General features: G+C 35.7%; 1 protein-coding gene across 4 annotated transcripts in view; it reads right to left on the bottom strand.

The window, feature by feature from the left end:
- G2E3 (G2/M-phase specific E3 ubiquitin protein ligase) overlaps positions 1–19,607 on the bottom strand; it is a 69,091-nt gene that overhangs the window by 21,901 nt on the left and 27,583 nt on the right. For 2 of the 4 annotated variants that reach the window (XM_003987528.6, XM_019832887.3), the window contains exons 3-8: positions 18,581–18,678; positions 15,467–15,568; positions 11,391–11,515; positions 9,597–9,762; positions 1,565–1,671; positions 759–875 (exon numbers count right to left, since the gene is read on the bottom strand). In XM_003987528.6, coding sequence (XP_003987577.1) covers positions 759–875; positions 1,565–1,671; positions 9,597–9,762; positions 11,391–11,515; positions 15,467–15,568; positions 18,581–18,678 — 715 coding nt within the window. The remainder of the gene's footprint in view (positions 1–758; positions 876–1,564; positions 1,672–9,596; positions 9,763–11,390; positions 11,516–15,466; positions 15,569–18,580; positions 18,679–19,607) is intronic. The other 2 variants (XM_006932797.5, XM_019832888.3) reach the window with 1 other exon arrangement.

Here is a 19,607-nt window from a genome sequence, read left to right as displayed (position 1 = left end):
TAAAAACAAATATAAAAAATTATATTAACAAGATACTTTAAAACTTATTAACAAGATAAAACTTATTAACAAGATACTTTAAGTTATTTTTGTCTTACTGTTATGGGCTGAATTGTGTCCCCTCCAAATTCATAAGTTGGAGTCCCCAAACCCAGTACACCTCACTATGTATCTGTATTTGAAGATAGGGCCTTTAAAGACATAATTAAGATAAAATGAGGTGATATAGATGGGCCCTAATTTAATATGACTGGTGTTCTTACAGGAAAAGAACATTAGGAAACAGGCAGAGGGACAATCATGCGAAGACAAAGTTAGAAGGGAACCATGTGCATGACAAGGAGAGAGGATTCAGCAGAAATAAAACCTGCAGGTACCTCTATCTGGAACTTCTAATCTCTAGGATGGTGAGAAAATAAATTTCTGTTGTTAAGGCAGGCTTAGCAAATGAAGACACTTAAAACACTTCTCAGTTTGGAGTAGGCACATTTCAAGTGTTCAACAGTCAATGTGGCTAGTGGCTACCATATAGGACAGTGTAGCTCTAGAAAATGAAGGCTCAGTAAATACACCACAGAAATAAGTTACAACTATGCGGACAACAATAACTTCTCTGTAAAAATGCATTTAATAAATATACCTGCAAGTTAAAAGTTCAAACATTCTAAGAGCCAAACTACATTTCACGAACTAGAAAACTACTTCCTCAACCGACGGTTTAAATAAGGACACTAAACACATGGGACTTCCCAACATACCTATCAGGTGCATTATAGTCTCGCCCTTCTTTGCAACGACATCTCCGGACATCACAATGCTCATAGTGCTGCAGAAGTTCTTGATAAGCATTTTCCTCTAATTCCCAAGATGCATCTCTGTAAATGAAGAAAGATATAAAATACACTTTGAACTAAAATTTTACATAAAAGGATTGGTAATGAATATAAAAAAAACTTTTCACATACTTGGGAATAAGGATAAAACTTTTGTTTTTTAGGATTAATCATTCTCTTCAAGATATATATCTATTAGTGTCATTTTACTCTACAGTTAATTATTCTTACAGTGAATTTTCAAATGTTAAATGAAAAATTAGAAATATTCTAAAATTTACATTTTTCCTAATATTTCACTTCTAATTTTTAAACGTCAAGTTTAGTGCCATTATTTCTGGATTCCTCCTCTTTAAGTATTAAGAAAATCCTTCTTATACACTTTAAACCACATCCTGATTCTCTTAGATAATTTATACATACCATTGTGAAGTCTGTTACTTGGGTATAAGTCAACCAATTAATATTGTACACACTGAGGTATTTATTAAGAGACCGTAAGTCAATTAATGAGACATTTAAGTCACAGCCCCTGTCCTCAAGAACTAGCAATCTGGGAAGAAGGAGGCAGTTTTGGGGGGGGGGGGGGGCAGCAGCTTTACATTTCCCCATTTAAGATGGCTGCTTATTTATAATTTTAATCATTCATAAATGATTATTTTTATTATTTCCACTGTTATTAAATACTACATTTAAATTATCTTTTTTGTCAAAGGCTAAATGGTACTCACTTTTCAGGAATATGAATTCCCATTCTCAACATCTCTTTCTGAAATATATCACTATTATTGCATATTGTGCATCTAAAGAAAAACACTCCTGCATTTATTGCTTGAACCTGTAATAGAAAACAGAAATCCATTGTTAACAATTTAATTATAAATTATAACAGCTAACAGAACATGTGATATTTTTTACTTAATATATTATGAAAACAAATTTTCTATGCTAGTTCTCAAGCTTTGATAAATGAAGTTATTCTATTGCAAAAATTTTGAAATTTTTTCCCCCAATGATCAAAAATAAATGTTAATGAATCGGCTATTCTTAGCTTTACATCTATCACTCACATATTTTTCTCAACCTTTGTTATTTTTTCTTTCTTAGGTCATTTTCTTTTTTTACTGTTTACTTATATGAGAGAGCAAGTAGGAGAGGGGGAGAGAGGGAGGGAGAGAGAAAGAGAGAGAGAGAGAGAGGGAGAGAGAGAGGGCGAGGGAGAGGGAGAGGGAGAGGGAGAGAATGAATCCCAAGCAGGCTCCATGCTGTCAGCACAAAACTCGACGTGGGACCCAAACCCACTATCATGAGGCCAAGACCTGAACCGAAATCAAGAGTCAGACACTCAACTGACTGAGCCACCCAGGTGCCCCTAATGTCATTATTGTCCTCAAATATTGTGTTATCCATCACTCTCTGTGAATAAAACAGTAAAAATATTGACTTACTTCATCTGGAAGGGTGTTTAAATAAGTATTACTATAAATCATTCTTGGTTCTGTTTTTAACTCAATCTCGAAGTTACTTTTTTCCTAAGAGGGGAGAATTATAAAACCTATTCTCACTTTCAGCACATAGAAATACAGAGCCCTCAGGCAGAGAGTACAAGGAAACAGAAAACTATAAACCTATTAGAGTAGCCAATCTCTATTTAAAAAAACTAGCAGCACATATTCATTTAATAACTACCCCCCATTGTGTAGGTGCTGAACACTATGCTATGTACCAAAAATAGAAACATAAAATAACTTAGATCCTATATCAAGGAATTTTTGTGAGGTACAATTATAATTTGTAAAAGAGTGTGTCTTTAAGTATATACATGGAAGAGAGAGGAAGAAGTACCTAAGTCTATGTAAGAGCCTGACAAAAATGTCACAGGAATTGCGAGGTCAAAGCAATATTTGGAAGAGGAAACAAAGGTTTAACAGGAAAATAGGACAAAAGACATTATAAGGAAATAGAATTGCACATATCAAGTTTCCATGGCAAGAGAGAGCACAATGTGATCAGGGAACTAATTAATAATATACTTCGGGATTACATGCTGGCAATACTGAACTCAGTAATGAGGTTAGACAGGTAAATCAAAGCCAGTAACGTATGTGAAAAACTGGTAAGGAATAAAGCATGCAGGAGAAAAGGACAGTTAGTAGGCTCCTTCGAAAGTCTAGTTTAAAAAAAAAGTGTCTAAAGTTATATCACAGAGGGTTAAGGCAGAGGCTAGCAACAAATAAAGATGCACAAAAACAGCTACCAGGTTGAGCTGATAGATGGGGAATTTATGAATGATAATGAAAACAAATTAGACTTGAGGTTCAAAAAACATTAGTAGTGAGGCACCTAACTGCTATGTCAGAAGAGTGAGCAACTTTTGGCCTCAGGCTCATGGGTTCAAGTCCCACATTTGGTGTAGAAATTACTTAAATAAATAAAATATAAACAAAAGCAACCACCAAGTAGCAAGTGGGACACACACACACACACACACACACACACACACACACACACACACACACACAAAGAATGTGGGAGGGAAGGGGTGTGTGGGTGGCTCAGTCGGTTGCCCCGACTCTTGATTCTGGCTCAGGTCATGATCTCAAGGTTCTAGAGATAGACACATGGAGCCCCAATGGTCAGGTTCCGTGATGACAGCTGGAGCCTGCTTGGGATTTTCCCCCTCTCTCTCTACCCCTCCCTTTCTCTCAAAATAAATAAATAAACTTTAAAAATGTGCGAGGGAAGCAACAAGTTACTAAAATCTGTGAACTAAAGGGTTTTTAAGCAACTGTACACAGATACCAAGATCTTAGTAAATAGAGTATATAATACATGAAAGTGTCTAGTATGGAGGAAAAAAACAACAACATGGGGCATATGGAAGACACCAACAAGACCACTGCAATGATGGAGGAATCCAAACTGAACAAGAATAGTGGCAATTCTCTACATACACAGAGTGAAAAGTTTCCATCAATTTTTAAATGCTTATTTGTTTTGAGAGAGAGAGACAGCGTGTGTGCACACAAGCAGGGGAGGGGCAGAGAGAGAATCCCAAACAGGGCCTGTGCTGTCAGCACACAGCCCAATGTGGGGTCCAAACTCACGAATGGTGAGATCATGACCTAAGCCGAAATCAAATTGGACACATAACTGAGTCACCCAGGCACCCCCAATTTTTAAAATATCAATCTGCATGCTCTCCTCACAAAATCCCAATGTAGTGGTCACAAATGATGAAATATGCTTAACCAAATACAATTCTCATTCTATTTCTTCAGTCTGTTTTTCCTTCGACTTTTTTATGTTAATGAAGTTCAGGAATTAAAAAATTTTTTTTCTTTGAGGGGTGCCTGGGTGGTTCAGTCGGTTAAGTGTCCGACTTCAGCTCAGGTCATAATCTCACAGTCCATGAGTTTGAGCCCAGCATCAGCCTCTGTGCTGACGGCTCAGAGCCTGGAGCCTGCTTCGGATTCTGTGTCTTCCTCTCTCTCTGCCCTTCCTCTGCTCATGCTCTGTCTCTCTGTCTCAAAAATAAATAAAAACATTAAAAAAAATTTTTTTTTAATTAAAAGAAATTTTTTTTCTTTGGGTATTGATATACAATGGGAAAAACTCCATTTACTATTTCAGTTAAGACTTGTGACAGAATGGCAAAGGCATTGTCAGCTCCTTTACTGAACATGACTCAAGAATTAGCTTTTACTGGGCTCTAATCAAGTAATAACGGCATGTTAGTATTTGTCATAGGTGTCCGTGTGGCTGTGATTTTATATTATATTTGCATAAAGTAGGCCTACACTGTTGTAAGAATATTATTTTAACTTTTTTTTTTTTAATTTTTTTTTTTTTCCCAACGTTTTTATTTATTTTTGGGACAGAGAGAGACAGAGCATGAACGGGGGAGGGGCAGAGAGAGAGGGAGACACAGAATCGGAAACAGGCTCCAGGCTCTGAGCCATCAGCCCAGAGCCTGATGCGGGGCTCGAACTCACGGACCGCGAGATCGTGACCTGGCTGAAGTCGGACGCTTAACTGACTGCGCCACCCAGGCGCCCCTATTTTAACTTTTTAATGATGGGATTAGAAATTTGGTATTTTCAGTGTTCACACAAAGCCATATGAATACTAGGGTCAAGTCTGAGAACCTGTTTCATTATCAACAAATAATTGAGACAAATCTTAATTGTTTTGAAAAATAACATGCTCTTACAAATTAACAAGAGGATACATTTGGTAATAATTACATTCTTTCAAATACAAATTCTTAATGAAGAAAAAACTGTTTTTGTAAAATTGTCATAAAATGTGAACTGTTCCTCATTAGGCAAAGATAACTCTTCCTGATATTTATGAATTGCACTCTCTGGATCCTTTTTTACAAACACTTCTTTGTAAGAATTGACAGAATTTATGAAATTTACCCAACAAAATTAGGCTCCGCCCTGCCATTTTTAACTGAATAATCCTAAACATAAAAAAGTTCAAGGCTCATGCAAAAAACAAAAAACAAAAAACAAAAAAAACAAAAAAACAAAAAAACCCCAAAAAACTACTCAGGTATTTTTCTTTATCTAAATTACATTTTATTAATAATACAAATAAAAACTGATTTATCAGATGAAGCTAAAAAACAAGGCCTCATTTTAAAACATAATGTACCATATTAAGGGCTTTTGGGTCTATGGTATAACTAGGACTGTCATATTTCTTCCCAGATACAACCTAGAAGTCAAGGTTTTGACATTCATCTAAGATTACCTGTAATAATCCTAACTCACATAAAAAATCTCTTTTGCAGACATTTACAGTGGGTGACAGGTAACATTATCTCCTACCTTTTGTTACATTTTTGTCACGTCCCTTTACCCCACTGTTAAGCATGAATATATAATTTCATAATTCTGTTTTTTAAAATGCATACTGTTGTTTATTTCATTTAGTTATATACATTCCTGATCATCTGATTTACTTTCTTTATCAAAATATATCATCAAAATAAAGATATGTTTGAGGTTGCTTCAGTGTTCGAGTTTGCGTGTGCTTTTCTTTTTCTCAGCTTTTCTTTAATTGTCCTAAACATGACTAGCTTCATTTTACAAATATACATGATATTGCTACCAAGTCAGGTTTGATACTGATTGTCCCGACAGTAAAGCATTTAAGCTTCTCCCCAAAAAGGGCTGTACGTACTGCTGCTCTTGCAGGTTTTGAAAACTGTACTTTCCCAACAGTAATGTCTTATGAAAGTTCTGCTTAAGGTTGTTGTTCTATCAGTGGGTTAAAAACCTTTTGTTTTAAGCTTCCTTGTGGAAGACTAAACGTTGTGTTGTGCCACCCACTGCTAAACTCAGTACACAGTGTGACTTAGAGACATAAGTCCTGTAGTATTTCCTGCAATACACTGGCCAGCATCTGTCTGTATGTCTTCACAGAACACTGGCAGGAGCAAAGTACAGAAAAGTTGTGCACGGTTTCATTTTATTAATGCTTTTTAATTTTAAGGCACTGCTTTTCTCAGGTAAAGCTAAAAAGGGACATCAATATGCTTAATCACTAAGACGAAACAAGAAAATCAGTTAACAAAATATTACCACACTACACACATAGAAATAAAGAAAATAATAAAGAAATCCCTTAAAGCAGACTCAAGATTGGTACAGTTGGAAAAGCTTTGGGATATTTCACTGCATGTTTGTACAAACAACACACGCTGCTTTCCTTTTCATCCTTAGATCCCAGAAGCTGGCTTTACCTAGTGGAGTTTTTGGGACAACAAAGACAAGGCCAAGGGTTCCACAAATTCATGAAGTTCTTCCCCTATCCACTGGCACTATGAGGCAGCAACAGTTTTTAAATAATTAAACCTTGTTCTTTTTCTTCATGTTTGTAGTGTTTCACTGAAAACTTTTTAAATTTAATTTTATTTTATTTTGAGAGAGAGAGAGCACATGTGAGCTGGGGAGGAGCAGAGAGGGAGAGAAGGAGGGAGGGAGGGAGAAAGAGAGAAGAGAGAAGAGAGAAAATCCCAAGCAGGTTCTGTGTCAGCACAGAGCCCAACGTGGGACTCGGTCTCACAAACCAGGAGATCATGACCTGAGCCAAAATTAAGAGTCCGACACTTAACCAACTGAGCCACCCAGGCACCCCCTCACTGAAAGCTTTAAAAAGAAAAGAAAAGAAAAGAAAAGAAAAGAAAAGAAAAGAAAAGAAAAGAAAAGAAAAGAAAAGAAAAGAAAAGAAAAAAGAAAAAGAAAAAAGAAAGCAAAGCAAAGCAAAGCAAAGCAAAGCAAAGAAAAGAAAAAGCCATCATTCTACTCTTTCCTCCCGTCAAAACTCAGTAGTGACATGAAGGTGAAAAGGTAACTGGGAACACCTAGGCATTAATATAACAAGAATTATCCATAATGGGCTACTGGTAACACTGTACATGGTTAGACAGTGGGCAACCAAGATGAATTTCAACTGCCCATGACATTAGATTGAGGTATTATTAGCTCTGTGGGCTGACATTTAACATTAGAGTAACAGCATCTTGTCACACCGTCACTCTGACAAAATCCTATGTAGCATAGGATGACTATGCTATTTAAGTTTATGTACTGTGAAATAGCACTGTGAAAAACTTGGATGACAGACCAGTTTCTTGAACTTCACATGTGACTTTAGAGACATAGGGCTTTTTGGCTCAGATGCCTTGGCATCTAACATTGTTTGCAGCAGATTAAGGCAAGGTATTATTATTAAGGTATTATTAGCTCTGTGGGCTGACATTTAACATCAGAGTAACAGCATCTTGTCACACCGTCACTCTGACAAAATCCTATGTAGCATAGGATGACTGTGCTATTTAAGTTTATGTACTGTGAATAGCACTGTGAAAAACTTGGATGACAGACCAGTTTCTTGAACTTCACATGTGACTTTAGAGACATAGGGCTTTTTGGCTCAGATGCCTTGGCATCTCACATTGTTTGCAGCAGATTAAGGCTGGATAGTTCAAAAAAATACAGGCAGTACAATTCCACTGAGACCCCTCACCATCTTCTGTGTCTTGAGTCCTTGGTGTTTTGATAGTGGACCTTTGATCTTTGGGTATTGGTGGCACAGGATCTACAAATCCCATATTGTCATAGAAGTTATGAATAGCGCTGAGATTAAAATGTGGTCCTCAGGTTTAAAAAAGATCAATTTCTTTGGTTAATGTCAAGGTCAATCTGGAATGGTCTACTACAATTCTAAACTGCTACATTTCTTTGAGAGAAGATATTTGGGGATGTGGAATTTAATCTTTTCAGGTGCCCCTGAGTTAGAATATTTTCCATTTCAATGACCTCAGATTTTAGTTTAACCAGCTTTTTCTTTTGAATTTAGAGTTCTTTTTAAGTTGTTCTATTCTGGCCTTCTGGTGTAACAAAAGAGCTTGAGTGTAGACACCATCATCAGATCCCACACTCAACTTCTGTGCTTCACTCATTCTATCCACATGTGCTACAAAGTAGGGTCCATTAGGTGCATTTGAATATTCTCTATTTCTACATAATGATCAGGATGGCTTAAAAGATTTGTAAGTTCAAAGGTAGGGGACACAACCCCTGGTGAAACTGCAGAGGGTTTATTACGAGAAACTGTAATTTTGAAAGTATATTTTTTACTGGGCTGAGTGACCACTACTTGAGAAGAAACTGAAGTTATTGCCTATTGTTTGATTCATTCAAGTACTTTACTATTATTAATACTTTTAAGACTGCCTTGAAATATGAGGATTTATAACATCTTTTAACTTTAAAAAGTACTTTTGTGGATAACCTATAATCAATAATAACATTATATTTTACTAAACAATAATAAAAGCCAAACTTTAATAAAAGCATTAAACTTAAATCCTTTATTATTTGGCATTCTATTAACTGTAACTATCAGTTGGCCAGTTCACACATGTACATTATTGTATATGATGTTATCAATAAGTGAGATCTTTTTAAAATCTTCAAGAATCATCTGAATCAAGTAACTGTTCAATTACTTAATGTTATGTGTTGTATGGTATCTACTTAATAACTTGTCATCAAGTTTAACATACAAGGTGTCTTTCAAAAAGAACTAATGCTTTTAATTCATTAAACAGTAATCAGTCCCTGTCAAGAAGCTGTCATATAGTGTTGACCACAGTTGTTTCTGTTTTTGTTTTTGTTTTAAAGGCCTCTTAACATTTAAGTATCTTAGCTTACAGTTAAATTATCATTTCACAAATCTTGGTCTTCTAAGCTTAAATATGTAAATGAACTTGGGAATTAAATCTGTGTTTTATTCACTGTGAAATACAAACAAAAGCCTTAGGTAAAAACAACAAAAATGTTCAAGCATAATAAAAACTAAAAGGTAGTATTCTAAACTATTTATTAAAACATTAGTTTGATATTCACTTCAAAAGAGTAAATTTCAATACAGTAATTCTTCAGTACAGTATATTTCATATGTAAAATATGCTTTAATTTAGCTGTTTTTAAAAGTTACAAGTACAGGTAAAATACACATGTCAACTCTTTCCAATTTAAAATTCAAATCAGGGCACCTTGCCATCCTCAGTTGGAGTAGCATATGACTCTTGATCCCAGGGTTGTGAGTTCAAGCCTCATGTTGGGTGTAGAGATTACTTAAATAAGTAAGTACATAAACTTAAAAAAAATAAAATAAATGAAATGAAATTCAAATCAGCAAGCAACAAATTTTATATTAGAAAAAGTTTACAAGATATCTTACCTGTAAACAGTCTCTATGAAACCAAGCATTCTTACAACAAGGACTTCGTAATATGCTGTAAGTTGGAATAGGCTCAATATATTCCAAGCAAATGGTACATGGTAAGGAGTCTCTATAATTATTAGATGTAATTATTTGAACAGGTCGATGGTTCCAACAAAATGACCTAAAAATATAAATTATTTAAAAATAACATCTAGTAATTGCAAAGCACAATCAGGCTAGCATTGTAATTTGCATTTAATAAAAGAAAACTCATTTGTATCATAATTAACCTACAATAGACAGGAACCTTGGCACTATAAATCCATCTCACAGGGAGGGGGGATGGGCTAAATGGGTAAGGGGCACTAAGGAATCTACTCCTGAAATGACTGTTGCACTATGTGCTAACTAATTTGGATGTAAATTAAAAAAAAAAAAAAAAAAAAAGAAAGAAAAAGTAAAGGAAAAATAAATTCGTGGTTGTAAGGCATTCATATGAATGGGTATCATTTAAATTTAACTTCATATTTCTCTCTAAAGGAGTGATAATGAATAAAAAGTTGAGAAATACTATTGTAAGATAATGAGAATTTGAAGTTGTTCTGTCTCTACCTCTTTACCTAATAAAGCTTGACTATTACTAACTTTAAAAAAAAACTGGAGAGTGTTATGCTAAGTGAAATAAGTCATACAGAAAAAGACAGATACCATATGGTTTCACTCTTATGTGGATCCTGAGAAACTTAACAGAAGTCCATGGGGGAGGGGAAGAAAAAAAAAAAAAGAGGTAAGAGAGGGAGAGAGCCAAAGCATAAGAGACTCTTAAAAACTGAGAACAAAGTGAGGGTAGATGGGGGGTGGGAGGGAGGGGAGGGTGGATGATGGGTATTGAGGAGGGCACCTTTTGGGATGAGCACTGGGTGTTGTATGGAAACCAATTTGACAATAAATTTGATATTTAAAAAAATCCATTTCACAATCTATGAGCAAGGAAAGCTGGACATTCAGAATGTGTACCTTTTGTTGGTTAAGACTTAACTCACAGAATTTCAGTAACTAGTATTATGTTGAGAATCCTATGTAATAATATTGTTAGCAACACCATTATACTCAACAATGCACAAAAGAAGGAATTTAAACTTAAAAAATATTTTAATCAAGTAACACATAAAATGTAAGTAAAAACTTATTTTAAGTAACTAAATTTATTTCCTCTTTTATTTTCTAAACTGCAGTTTATACATGGTAACAATCCATTAAATAGTTCAAGAACACAAAGACCACAAGAAATAGGACACTAATAATATCAAATACTAAAATTCATAAATTTTGATGTTTAAAGCTTGATTCAGGAAGTAAACATTGTCTGGGGCACTCCAGGGCATAATATTTATTTTTGGACTCCACCAAATTTAAATGCCTTTAATTTACTCAATGAGAAATATATCTGGCCCTGTGGAAGAAAAGTGGATCATAAATCTAAAAACATGACATAAAAATCTAGACTTATGAAAGGTGGAAATTTTTATTAAATATGAATTTAAGGGTTCCGTATCATATTCTAGAGTTGAAAGCTGAAAGTGAATATTAATTGTTAAGCCCATTCTACACTGGCAATTTCCAAGACTTTGAAGACAGTGATGACTCCATAAAAGAGGGGAGTATTTAAAACATAAATGTACATATATGTGTAAACTCAGTGTAGCTCTGAAAAGAAATTTTACAAAGGAATTATCATTGGGATATCCATATCCATTTTCTACTTTTCCCTAACATTCATCGTTCATATTCAATAGTTAATTAACTTACGCAAAATTGCCAGTAAATTGGAAAATACATTCTCTCTGAAGTCCACATGGAAAATGATAACTTCGTTTACATCGGGGTGCAACACATCCAATTGAAGCACCAGTTTTCTTGCAAATACAGCATTTCTAGAAGAAAATATGAAAACAGAGATCATAACATACGAAAGCTGAGTACTATAATATGACCCAGGTATAAATGAATATTCTTTGTGGGGAGTCTGAAATTATTTTCATCTTACAACAGCTATGATGATGGTATATTAAAGCAATTTCCTGAAAAAAAAACTGTCCAACCCAGAAACAATCTAAAGACACTAAAGATTCACTACTGTAACAATTTTTCATAAAGGATTCATCTCCCATCTAACATGTGGATGAGACAGAGATGCTTCTTTTCCTTTCTACCTGGCTAAAATACTTTCAACTAAAGGATTTGTAAACATAACGGCTATACATTAAAATCTCAAATCTCAGGGCGCCTGGGTAGCTTAGTTGTTTAAGGATCCAACTCTTGATTTTGGCTCAGGTCATGACCTCACAGTACATGGAGTCATGCCCCATGTCGGGCTCTGTGCTGACAGCATAGAGTCTGCTTGGGATGCTCTCTCTCTGCCCTCACCTCTGCCCCTCCCCCACTCTCTCAAAATAAATATATAAACATTAAAAAAAAAAGTCTCAAATCTAATAAAAAACACATAACTAGGGGGGCGCCTGGGTGGCGCAGTCGGTTAAGCGTCCGACTTCAGCCAGGTCACAATCTCGCGGTCTGTGAGTTCGAGCCCCGCATCAGGCTCTGGGCTGATGGCTCAGAGCCTGGAGCCTGTTTCTGATTCTGTGTCTCCCTCTCTCTCTGCCCTTCCCCCGTTCATGCTCTGTCTCTCTCTGTCCCAAAAAATAATAAATAAACGTTGAAAAAAAAATTAAAAAAAAAACAAAACACATAACTAGGAAATACTCATCAAGGAGAACAGCCGAACAATACTAGAAACCAATCTGTAAAAAAAAAAAAAAAAAAATCTGCTAGGATCAATCACTCTATCCTAACTAAATGAAAAAAGTGTTAGATACTCATAATAGGTTACATAGTGACCTCCCCCCAACAAGATATGTTCAAGTCCTAATTCCTGGTACTATGTATGTGATCTTATTTGGATATAGGGTCTTTGTAGATGTAAGTTAGTTAAAGATCTTAAAATGAAACCATCCTAGATTTAGGGTGGTCCCTAAATCAAATGACTAGCGTTCTTATAAGTGAAAGGAGAGGGACATTTAAGACACAGACACACAGAGGGGAAAGCCATGTGAAGCTGGAAGCAGAGATAGGAGTTATGGTGCCACAAACCAAGGAATGCCAAAGGTTGCCAGTAGCCACCAATAGCTGGGAGAGAAGCATGGAAGGGATTCTCCCTCAGAGCTCCCAGAAAGAATCAATCCTTCTGACAGTTTCATTAGGAATTTCTGGTCTCCAGAACTATGAGAACAAATTTCTGTTTTAAGCGACCTAGTCTGTGGTAATTTATTATGGTAGCCCTAAGGAACAAACACAATACCAATGGCACTAACTAAAATATAACACTGGTATATGAACACAAAGACTAATATTAGATAATTCAATCATTACTAAAATACACAGCAGTATCTAAAACATTTTGGAACCCTTGAGACAGCTATTATAAAATGGTCACTGATGAAGGGAGTATGTAGTCTTATTGCTGACCCTGAAGTACCATTAGGTCACTGGAGAATACCTTGCCAACCTGAGGCTCCTCCCATAAACTGACAAATGGAACTCTAGCTTCAGGTCACAAATGGAGACAACTCAAGGATGAGGATATTTTTAAAGGTTCACAATATGCTCACAGAGGATTAAGATGTTTTTAGAAAACAGGTATTTCCAAACTGTAAGGAGACCCTTTCAGGTCATATTTCACCACAAGTTCACTAATCATCAGAAGGTTGAGGAATTCTGATACTAATATTCTCACACAGTCCTTAGTTAAATGCCACTGCTAACCTTTCGCCCAAGGTTTTCTTTTATGCCCTACAGTTATATCCCACCATCTAGTCCCATGCCTCCTCAACATATTTAAAAATAACTGTCCCCCCCCCTTTTTTTTTGCCTCAACTAAAATAAAGGTCTTGCTTCCCTTTCAGAATTTCTTGGATGAAATTTCTTATTTTCCCATCATCTTTCATTTTCATTCAGACTTGGCAAGGGTTGGGAGGAGGATATGGAAAAAAGCAAGGGGGATATCAAAATATTATTTTAGTTCTCTATTACAGACTATAGTCCACAACTCTACCTTCATACTTTAAAAACTCTGGTCCTTTGAGCCTAATGACATCTATCCTCTGTTACCTACTAACTTCTCCTGCCTTGAGACTTTGGCGCCTTTCTCTGTATCTAATTCTTGCTATCATTGTAAACAACTCCTACATTGATGAGACAACCTTTCTTCAACTTCTTCAACTATGATGTGTCAATGCTCTTCATCTCTACTCCATAAAAATCATCAGTTCCAGTTATCATTTCCTCTGGACGGAATTCCCTAAACTTCCAACCTTCTCATTTTTTTTTTCTCATTTTTTTTAACCTCATTTTCTAATTCTCCTTATTTCTACTCACACCACATGGAAACCTATAATTCTTTCCTTGTGTTTAATACAGTAGGTATCACACAGAAGACTCACAAACTATAATTAGATGAACAAAGGGTTAAAGTTTAGAATACAGTAAAACCTTGATTTGCGAGCATAATTCATTCCAGAAACATGCTTGTAATCCAAAGCACTTGTATATCAAAGCGAATTTCCCCATAATAATGGAAACTCAGATTATTCATTCCATGACCCAAAAAAATTCATATAAAAATGATTACAGGATTGTAATATAATACAAAATAATAAAGAAAACACAAAATATAAAGAAAAATAAACAAATTAACCTTTGAAGACCTTCATGGCTGAAGTGAGGGAGACAAGACAGAGGAGGTTTATGTGTAGGACAACTTCCACTATCACTAACAGAATCACTGCTCTTGGCTCAATGGAAACTTTTTCTGCACGGGGGCCACTGTATACACTCCAGATGTTAACTACAGTACAGTATTAATAAACGCTTGTCATATACTGTATTTAATATAACTGGCAATAAGGCAGAGGAGGAAAGGGTCTGTTATCTGCAGGCACCCTGACCTAGAATGAAACAAAGCATTCCTAACCTAACTCTCATATGGAAAGGCAAAGGACTGTAAATAGTGTTTTGAAGTGACAAAAAAAAAAACCATGAGTGCCAGTTGTGGGCACCTTTCAACATTCTGAAAAATCACTGATTTCTGCCAAACACCACAAGCTAGTAAGACAGAGCATCTGAGCATGGGAGACGATCACCTACAATCCCACAGTGAGAGCAAGAGAAGAACCACTGGTTCAGTTGTGATCATGTGACATTCAGTGTCACATACTACTTGTATGGCAAGACATCGCTCATTTATCAAATTAAAATTTATTAGAAATGTTTGCTTGTCTTGGAGAACACTCGCAGAACAAGTTACTTACAATCCAAGGTTTTACTGTACTTACCTTGCAGAACATGAGAAGGAAGTGAACAAAGGTACACGATGTCACAGAATGGCCACAAGAGGTGTAGAGATCATAAATTACTGGTCTGCCCAGCTGCGTAATTTCCACCTCAACCCATCATGCCAACTCACTAACTAAGGTATAGGAATGAAAAGTGAATGACTGGGTTGACTCAGGATTAAAGATTTGAAGAATAGCAGAGTAAAAGTATGTTCACAATTCTGATGGTAAGAGTAGGTGAAATGATGGATAGGCTGGAATAAAATAAGGATATGAAACCAGCATTGTCACATGTATTATTGAGGGTTGGTTAACCTCACTCTCATTGCAAATATACAAAGTGTTCTTTTAAATTTACTGTATTTGACAAAAATAAGCATTTGAACATAAAATCAAAGTCTTGTAAATTTCCAGTTGGGAAACTGATGGGAAAAAACCTCCCTAGTATGACCATACTTATAGTATTTAGTGTAAAGAGTAAAACAATTTACTTACCAGTTTAGAAGCTCTGTTCACTTCTTTCCTGATGTCTTCTACTAGAAAACCGTAAACTCCTTCTTCTTCTTTACCTCTCTGCCAAATTCCACTTGACATCAACTATAAATATATTCTCAATTAGAAAACAGACTCTAACAAACTAGTTTAGAAATATATGTGTGTATGTGTATATATATATGAAATATGTGTGTACACATATACATATATGTATATATACATGTATATAAAATGTATAAATATATATATACGTATATATAAAACATGTGTATGTGTGTATATATAGAGAAGATCGATAATGTTCCACTGAAAAATGGACATAACTCAAATTTCAAGCGCCTCTTATCTATAACAGTTATTTTTCATGGTCAAAGTAAGAGGCTACTCAAATTCTTTGATTTGGAAGACACTGCATATTAACAGTTCCTATAACCAAACTGGTTTCTAAAAGCATTCCAGAAAATAATAGAAAAAGAGAGAAAGAAAGGAAGGCAGAAAACACCTGTTTTAGAAAAAATAGTGGTAAATACTGTAAGGTGTAAATGTAGTATCAGTAAATGTTATGGAGGTAATTCAGTTTATCAGTGATATTTCAGGCCAACTTGAAATCTAGCTGGATTCTGAATCATAAAAGGAGTATTTACAGGGAAACCTACTGAATCATGGTTAACATAAATGTTTGAATTTTTAAAAATCTTTTAACTTCAGTTTAAATATGTTAAGGAAACATGAATCAAGAAAACACATGGGATGATGAATAAATCCTGGCTTGCAAACCAGGCTCTGTGTCCTGGAACTTTCTGGAACTCTAGGCAATTAATTTAGCCATCTCTGACCTTAAACACAAAAATAAAAACACTGGACTAGATTGTCTCTAAGTCTCTCTTTTCTTTTTTAAATTTTTTAAAATATTTATTTTTGAGACAGAGAGACAGAACACATGCAGGGAAGGAACAGAGAGAGAGAGAGAGGGAGACAACAGAATCCGAAGCAGGCTCCAGGCTCTGAGCTGTCAGCACAGAGCCCAATGCGGGGCTCAAACCATGAACCGCAAGATCACGACCTGAACCGAAGTCAGAGGCCCAACCAACTGAGCCACACAGGCGCCCCTATAAGTCTCTTTCAACTCTAACATTCCATTACCATTTATAACATTACTGTACTTTCCTGTTCACAATGAAATGGAATCTTTGACGTGTTGAGCCTTGGGTATGTTTTGAATTATCATACTCATTAAAGACAAACAATATAAAGGATATTTTCATAAAATTAAATATATTTAATAATTTAAAAATACTTTAAATTTGTGATTAGAGGATTATTTTAATCAATATAATACATCCTAAACCTAAAAATACACATTACTTAAGAATTGGTTATGGGGGCGCCTGAGTGGCTCAGTAGGTTAACCTTTGGACTCTTGGTTTCATCTCAGGTCATGATCTCATGGTTGAGATTGAGCCCCACGCTGGGCTCTGTGCTTGGGCAAGCATGGAGCTTGCCTGGGATTCTCTCTCTCCCTCTCTCTCTGCCCCTACCCCACTCACGTGCTCTCTCTCTCTCTCTCTCCAAATAAACTTGAAGGAAAAAAAAAAAGAATTGGCTATGAAAACATAACCCAATTACTAATAAAATAGCTCCCCTGATTCTTCTGCAGAAAAAGTAAAATAAACTCTTAGAAAAATGAAAAGGTTTTCTTTGGTGATACAAAATTTAAGACTTCCAACTTACAAATAAACTTGGAATGCCAAATTCAAGTTCCCTTAAATCTTGGTACAAAGTAATTAGGTTCCTAAGCCAGTCCAGAAGTCTATTTAATCCATAGGGTACCTGAGACACAACACTATAGTCTTAGAGAATCACCAAGAAATATGTTAAATGGTTTCTCAAGAAGTATCTAGAGTTTTAACAGGGATCCTGGGGTGGGTATGAAAATAGATGTACATATTTATTGATACTTCATCCTTTAAGAGATGGGGCCTATTTCCCTTTGCCTTGAATGTGGGCTCAACTTAATGACTCACTTCTAACAAAGAGAATAAATTAAAAGTGACAGTGGTATGGGACAGTGAAGACTAGGTCATATGGTTCTATCTTGGTGTCAATCTATCTCTCCATTTTTTTCTCTTTCTCTCTCTTTTACCACTTCTTCTAAAAGAAGCCAGATGCCATGCTGTGAGTACCCTACAGAGGTACCCAGGAAGTAAGGAACTGAGGCTTCCTGCCAATACGTAGAAAGTACTAAGGCCAAAAGCCATGTAAAGTGAGCCATCAGAGATGGATCCTCTGCCCTCTCTCGCCTTTATATGACTGAACCCACATTGCAATTTATATGCAATATGAATTGCAACCTCATTAGAGCCCCTGAGACAGAACTACCAAACTCAGCCAATACCAGATTCCTGACCCTCAAAAAGTGTTTGAGATAATAACTGTTTAAACTGCTAAATTTCAGGATAATTTGTTAAGAAGCAATATATAACTTACATACTATCAAGAAATATTGTGTCTACTGATGCAACCTTGGCATGCTAAGGTAGTGATGGTGCTGTTAATATAAGGCACAGACTGAGTGAGGTAAGAAGTTGGTAAAGGAAAGGGGAAACAAATGAGAGACCAATTCTCAGTATGAAATCAGTTTTTCTTTCTTCCAAGTGACCCATAAACTCACCTATTTCCTCTTCCACAAGAATTTATTACCTTCATTCAAAACTTTTTTTTGCAGGTTCTCTGTGAAGTAAAATACTTTCCTTCTATTCCCTGAACCTTCAACAACTCTTTTCTGAGATTTACCACTTGCAACAATGGAAACAAAAAAGTGAAAAAAAAAAGATACCACCTTAAAGCCCTAACCATTTTCTCCTTTATTCACTTAGGCCCTAAAGGGTTAGACAAAAATACAGATAATGATGACAGGTCTTCCTTCATACATACCAACTAATTTCAGGATCTTAGAATTTGATAAATGAAAAACCTTATTTTAGATATAGGCAAAATGAGATCCAAAAAGAAGTTAAATGACTTATCCAATTCTCAGAAACCAGCCATCAAGATCTAATTGTCTTCTTTAGAAGAATATCAAATTTCCAGGATTTAATTATAAATTATACTCACCAAACAATAGTAATGTACAGTGAGATTCCATTTCTCATTAGTTTTCTTTTCTCCATATTTATTAGGACAGTCATCATTTTTTCGACAAAAAACACAAGCTAACAGTGAAAAAAGTAAATAGATATAAAAAATATTTTTAAATTTTTAAAATAAAACCTATGGAACTGGAGCTTCTCTCAAGTGAGGTGTTCAATTCTTTCTGAGAGAGCAAATCACATTATACTATTATCAGTAACTTAAAATTTCTAACACCTATTTCTAAACAATAAACAGTGTTTTAGACTTTGCATTTTTTTTAATTTATCTTTAATGATGAATTCCAGTGTGTCATCAAAATGGCAACTAGTAGGGTAATCACTGAAAATAGATTAGGAAACCCCAAAACACTATCTCCCCACTAAGGCAACATTTAAGCTGCCAAAAACTGTCAGAATCAATTTTTTAGAAACTCTGAAATCTAGTTTTAAAACTTACAACACTTAGGAGAATGCTCAATAAAGAAACAAGCTGGTAAATTCTGATGAGCACTTTGTGGTATTTTAACTTACCTGCCTACCATCCCCCACTCTCCAGCTGAGCAATGGCCTTAGGTACGATGGCCCATGTTCCAGTTTGGCTTGTCCAAGAGGAGGTGAAATGAACCTTGTTCTTAAAGAAATGTGATTATGTGTTTTGATCTGTGTGGTGGATCCCTGAGGGATGAGCTCAGATGCATGCCCTTGTTTTGCTTGCCTCAGAACTTTCTCAGGGCTGGAGTCTCACCATTTGTCAAAAGCGCTTAGACAAATATACTAGCTGAAGCAGCTTGCACCAAAGGGTAACAGACAGGACAAGCAGGTAACAGACCAAAACACCCAGGAAAGAAGAGGCTGGGAAAAGGGGACACAAGGATAAATAAAGGCTTTGAAAAGCTCCCACAGATACCTAGGAATCTAGAAAGACACACACATGCTCAGGACTAGATACATGCTCAGAAAAAGACCCCAGAAACCCTAAGCTTTCACCTCTGGCTGATCTCTATGTAAGC

The sequence above is a fragment of the Felis catus genome, chromosome B3 (assembly GCF_018350175.1).
Source record: "Felis catus isolate Fca126 chromosome B3, F.catus_Fca126_mat1.0, whole genome shotgun sequence".
NCBI classification, from domain to species: domain Eukaryota; kingdom Metazoa; phylum Chordata; class Mammalia; order Carnivora; family Felidae; genus Felis; species Felis catus.
The sequence above is the reverse complement of the archived record's forward strand: the minus strand, read 5'-3'. Positions and strand labels throughout refer to the sequence as shown.